Source organism: Castor canadensis, chromosome 11 (assembly GCF_047511655.1).
Source record: "Castor canadensis chromosome 11, mCasCan1.hap1v2, whole genome shotgun sequence".
Lineage (NCBI taxonomy): Eukaryota > Metazoa > Chordata > Mammalia > Rodentia > Castoridae > Castor > Castor canadensis.
In genome coordinates, this window is record NC_133396.1 from 52,874,671 (window position 1) to 52,880,670 (window position 6,000).

At 41.7% G+C, this 6,000-nt stretch overlaps 1 protein-coding gene across 5 annotated transcripts in view; it reads left to right on the forward strand.

Annotated features, from left to right (window-relative positions):
- The window catches only part of Trim16 (tripartite motif containing 16), a 61,962-nt gene extending 56,253 nt beyond the window's left edge, over positions 1–5,709 (forward strand). For all 5 annotated transcript variants that reach the window (XM_074046798.1, XM_020173093.2, XM_074046797.1 and 2 more), the window contains 3 exons: positions 1,676–1,841; positions 2,286–2,381; positions 4,533–5,709. In XM_074046798.1, coding sequence (XP_073902899.1) covers positions 1,676–1,841; positions 2,286–2,381; positions 4,533–5,152 — 882 coding nt within the window. In that variant the 3' untranslated portion in view covers positions 5,153–5,709. The remainder of the gene's footprint in view (positions 1–1,675; positions 1,842–2,285; positions 2,382–4,532) is intronic.
- The last annotated feature ends 291 nt before the right edge of the window (positions 5,710–6,000 follow it).

Below are 6,000 nucleotides of genomic sequence, written 5' to 3' on the forward strand. Positions count from 1 at the left end.
TTTAGCAAATCACTTAACCTCTCTGGGTCTCAAATTGCTCACTTATCAAACCAGCATTGGGGTAAATATTTTTCAAGACTTCTTCCAGCTGTGATATTCCCAAATACAAACAATTTTTCTTACTTGCATTTTTGAATAATTCTCTTCTCATTGCAACAAACTAAGTATTTATTATGAAAAGTTTGGAAAATACAGAAAAATATAAAGGACAGAAAAAATCACTCACAATCCCAGTACCCAAAGACAGCCATAGTTAACATTTTAGTGAGTGAAAGAGAAACATACAAAGACAGAAGTGTCTCTTCTGTCCATCCCTTGCTTTTTCAATGTGAAAATATAAAGAAAATATGGATAAATATTTGACTGCCTATGTCATGCGTTTCTCCCAACATCTTCTATCCAAAGAGTATCAAAATCATTTCCCTTTGTTTTTTCCTTTTGTAACTTATTTCTAACATAAAACCTTAACATGCATAAAATATGTTTTAGTACAATATGTCTTAGTTTTTAATTTTGATGAAAGATAACTCTTTTCTCCAAATTGTAAGCCAGTTGAAATGACGGCATTAATTTATTTATTCATTTGTTTATTTGTTTGTTGTCTTGCTATGTAACCCAGGTTGGCCTTGAACTCATGATCCTCCTACCTCAGCTTCCTGAGTACTGAGATTACAGGCACGTGTCACCACACCCCGCTGACAGCATTTATTGAATAACCTATCCTTTTCCCCACTGATTTAAAATGCAGCTTTTGTCACTCATGGCACCAAGTCAATATCCAGTATTAAAATGCTTATCTATCTGGCTTGGACTTCTCTTCTATAGATCTATGTAACCATTGATATGACATTTCCATTTCTGCTGCCTCCAGCCTGCTCTTTGATGCTTCCTTTGTAACACATTTTGAAAATGTGTTATATCTGAAAATAATCTTTCTTTAATTACCTGTGGGTAAAGATTTTTCAAATGCAGGCAGACTCATGCCTGTAATCCTAAGTACTTGGGAGGCTATGATCAGGAGGATAGCACTTCAAGGCCAGTCTGGGCAAATAGTCCTCAAGGCCAAAGTAACCAGAGCAAAACGGACAATGGACTGGAGGTATGGCTCAAGCAGTAGAGCACCTGCTTTGTGAGTGTGAAGCCCTGAGTTCAAACCCCAGTCCCACCAAAAAAATAAAAAAGAATTTTCAAACACTATGCAAAGTACAAGAATAACAAATGTATGCATTGGAAAGGAATGCATTCCTGTCTAAGGATTTGTTTGGAGATCTTTAGACTACAGCAACTCCAATCACTACTATGATATGTGTTTAAATTATAAAATTAGAAAAAAATGGAGGGAATGAATGGAGCAAGAATGTTCTTATTCTTTGCTTCCTAGCTGGGCTGTGTGTTAAAGCTGTTTGTGGACATCTAATATCTTTTGATTTTTAAAAGCACACTTTCCCACTTGATTTTGAAAAGACACTTTTATTTAAGGATGTACCAGCATAGAAAAAGCTTTTTATGTTGTTAGACCCCAAGCAGGAAGGACACTTTACATATACTTGCTTTGTGAGGTACACACATTATTATCAGCCCATTTTACAGATGCAGAAAGAGGCATAACGAGGAGAGCATCTCAATTTAAGAAATACCAACCCCAAAGCAAGTTCTGACATTTCCTTTTCTGCAGGAGTACTGCAAGTTTAAGAACACCGAAGACACTGCCTTCCCTAGTGTTTACATAGGGCTAAAGGATAAACTCTCAGGCATCCGCCAGGTCCTCACGGACTCCACTGTACACTTAATCCAGTTGCTGGAGAACTATAAGGAAAAGCTCCAGGAGTTTGCCAAGGAAGGTGAGCGGCTTTCTGGGCCATGAGCTGCGGTGGGTGTTTGCTCAGGAATGGTTGATGGAGAAAGCAAGAGGAAGTCAAGGAAGGGAGGGCAAGTCAGGGGAAAAGTCTCATATTCAAAGCCATTCTTCAATTAGACCATGTCACTGAAGGACTCTTATCTTGATTTTATTTTAAATTGAGACCTGGAGAAGGTAAGTTAGACACTTGTGCAATTGGCTGGTGTTTCTATGGCTAGCTTCTCAGGTTGCTGTTGCCTGTATTTTAAGTGAAATCCAAGTCAGTCTGGGATTTTTTTCAGCAGATTTTGTCTGGCCCATTGAATGTGGTCCAAGTTCCTAAGCGCCAACCCTTTCTTGCCCCGAAAGCCCAGGGAAGGGTGACAGACTTCTCAGGTTCTCCTGACCGCCTGGGCAGATATATATTCACAACTCTTTCATTTTCTAGAGGAGTACGACATCAAAACTCAAGTGTCTGCTGTTGTTCAGCGCAAATATCGGACCTCAAAGCCTGAGCCCAGAACCAGGGAACAGTTCCTCCAATGTAAGTTGTGAATGGCCTCCCCTCCCCCAGTTGCCAATGTCAGGGAATGCTTCCTGAAGCAAGAGGCACCGTATCTTGCAGAAGATTCAGGTTGTCACAGCCTCTTATCTAGCTCTAAGTGACATACTTTTACATTTTTAATTAAAACATTTCTTTCTGAAGTCATTTAAAACTTGCAAAAACTGGACACAGAAGTCCTGCACATCTTTCAGTCGGCTTCTCCAAAGGTTAACACGTTACATAACTATAGCACGTTGATCAAACCCAGCAAGTTAACACTGCTGCAGTGCTTTTGACTAAGCTTCAGAATTTATGCAGCTTTCATCATTTGTTCTACCATTGTCCTTTTTTCTGGGCCAAAGTTCAATCCAGGAACACTTGGAGGAGTCCTGGCCAGTTACCAAATGGTTCCTTTTTAAGTCTGGCTTGAGCAGATCCCATTGTGCTATTATTATATGCTATCGACCCGGTTTGTTGGCATTTTAAAAAGCACTGTATTTTGGTTCAAGACATCTATTGTGTAACATGATGACTGTGGTTGGTAATACACTTGAAAAATGTTAACAGTATAGATTTTAAGGGTTTCCACCACAAAAAATATGGAATGCACATGAGGAATACATGTGTTAATTAGCTTGAAGTAACCATTCCACATTATTTCAAAACACCATGCTGTTTACCACAAATGTATATACAATTTTGGCTTGTCAGTTTAAAAGAATACTTCATGATAGTTAATAAGTCCAAGAGGTTTCACCTTCTAGCACAGGAAAGACCACTGGTGTAATCAGCGCTCCTTTTTATGACATCTTTTTGGACCATGCTGTTGAATCCTGCTCCTTGTTTTCTGGGGGTGACCCCTGGCTGATGAATTCTTGGACCCTCTTTTTCTTTGGTTACTGTGTGGGGTTTTGGGTGTCAATCACTGTCTTCTATTCTTGCTATTTTTTTTTTCAGGATTTCTTGACTTCACACCGTCTCCTTTATTCTGTCCTACTTCCTGACAGTAGCTCATTTATATTTTACTAGCAGACATAATCAACACAAGAACCCAAGTACCCTTTATTCTTAACATTAAACTGAAAATTAAACATGTCCAATTATAATTCATCTTCTTTTGCAATTAGGTGTTTTTACACATATTAACTTTTCTCTGTTGAATATTATTCTGAATGATAATATTCAGAATATTATCTTTTGAAATACAATATTATAGACAATAAGTAAAGAGCCTATTGCACTAGTGCAGACAAAATTTCCTTATGGTTTAGATGGAAGTTACAGAAGTAGGCTGGAGAGAAGTGGGCAGAACCTGTAGGACTTTCTGATGTCTGTATGTAGGGAGGGATGGAGGGCAAGAATGAAGGTAAAAAGAAATATTAAAACTGCTTTGGATCTTGACCTAAGCAGCTGTGTGCATGGAGGTGCTATTATTCCTTGGGATTGGATAGAGAATGTGTTTGGGGTAGAGAATGTGTTTGGGGTAATGTTTAAGAGTTTACCATGCTAAATACTGATCGAACATTTAAAATATGAATAAATAGGCAGAGCACAGTGGCTCACACCTGTAATCCCAGCTCCATGGAAGGCAGAGATAAAGAAGATTGAAGTTTGAGGCTACCTTGGGCAAAAAGTTGTTAGATCCTATCTAAAAAATAACTAAAGCAAAAAGGACTTGAGGTGTGGCTTAAGTGGTAAAGTGCTTGCCTATCAAGCCTGAGGCCCTGAGCCCAAACCCCAGTACTGCCTCTCCTCCCCCCAGAAAAGAAAAAGATAAAAAGAATGGATCAAATGTGGTATATGAGTATCTATACCCCAAACCCATGACAGCACAGTGTAGAATAGTGCCTGGCTTCCAATACATATTTGTTGAATGAATGAGTGAACAGATAAGTAAATTAATTTACTTGTTTCGGTTCACCAAGTACACAATAGACATCGATCAGTCTGAGCTTCAGAAAGGAGAGAAGTGCAGTGACTGGTGGTCTGTTCTCTGCTCACCTCTTTTCCTAGAGGAGCAGTGGCTGGGCAAATAGAACAGGGAGATGGTGTTTTCTCATGCGTGCCTTGGAGGCCAGCTGGGCTTAGAGTGTTCTATCTGAATCAGCTGTCAGTTCCTGAACAACTCTCCTGCATTCTGTATTTCCTCAGATGCGTGTGACATCACATTTGACCCAGACACAGCACACAGGTATCTCCGGCTGCAGGAGGACAACCGCAAGGTCACGAACACCACACCCTGGGAGCATCCCTACCCAGACCTCCCCAGCAGGTTCGTGCACTGGCGGCAGGTGCTGTCCCAACAGAGTCTGTACCTACACAAGTACTATTTTGAGGTAGAGATCTCTGGGGCAGGTACCTATGTTGGCCTGACCTGCAAAGGCATTGACCGGAAAGGGGAGGGACGCAACAGTTGCATTTCCGGAAACAACTTCTCCTGGAGCCTCCACTGGAATGGAAAGGAGTTCACAGCCTGGCATAGTGACACTGAGACACCACTCAAAGCTGGTGCTTTCCGGAGGCTTGGGATTTACATTGACTTCCCAGGAGAGAGCCTTTCCTTCTACGGTGTAGAGTATGATGCCATGACTCTGGTTCACAAGTTTGACTGCAAGTTCTCAGAGCCAGTCTATGCTGCCTTCTGGCTTTCCAAGAAAGAAAATGCCATCCGGATTATGGATCTGGGAGAGGAACCTGAGAAACCAGCACCACCCTCGGTGGGAGAGGAACCTGAGAAACCAGCACCACCCTCGGTGGAGGCTGCTCCCTAGACTCCAGGACCCACATCCCAGGCCTTTGCTAACTGTGACAATGGGGCAGCAACTTGCATTTTAAGACTGACTTGGAGGCAGAAATAGCTACCATTGGTAGCTGGCTTTAGCTGTCCAGCTGTCCTTCATTGCTGCAGGCAGCACTGTTGTCTGTGTGTTTGCAGTAATTCTAAGGCACCAAAGTCCCCCCCATGAGCTTCTAATGATACTCTTATCTCTGTTCAGGCTAGCAACATGCTCTGCCCAAGATTAGGAACCAAGATCTCTCAGGGAACTAAAAGGATTGCAGAGGAAACCTGAACACATTGTAAACTTTGTTGTGCATTTCCTATGTGACAGACCCTGAGTGCTTCCTGTGTATTAAGTCAATCCTCTCACCAAACCTCATTTTGCAGATGGGGAGCCTGTGGTCCAGGGCAGTCCAGGGTGGCAAGCTAACTAAGTGAAGGGCAAATCTGGGTGAGCTGTTACTGAACTTTTGATCAACACAATATATTGCCTTCCTCATTAGATAATGAATGTTGTATAAAAGGGAATAAACCACACGGTGAATTACATAGCTGTGAAGCAGTGCCTTTAACCATCTCCTCCTAAGAGTTGTCATATCATTTTGCATGTACCGTTCTGGTTCACCCATCCAGCCATGCACTGGCCAAGAGTTCACCACCTCCCATGTAGCTTGTTCTGGTTTTGGACAGTGAAGTGGGAACAACTGCCTTAACGGAGACAAGTTTTAGCTTCTGTGACCTCTGGGAAGGGGGTCTCATCCTCTTTTAAAGTCACCTACTTTCCTTCATGGTTCCCAGTCCCCCCACCCCCAACACCTTGATTATTCATCCTCCTTTTGA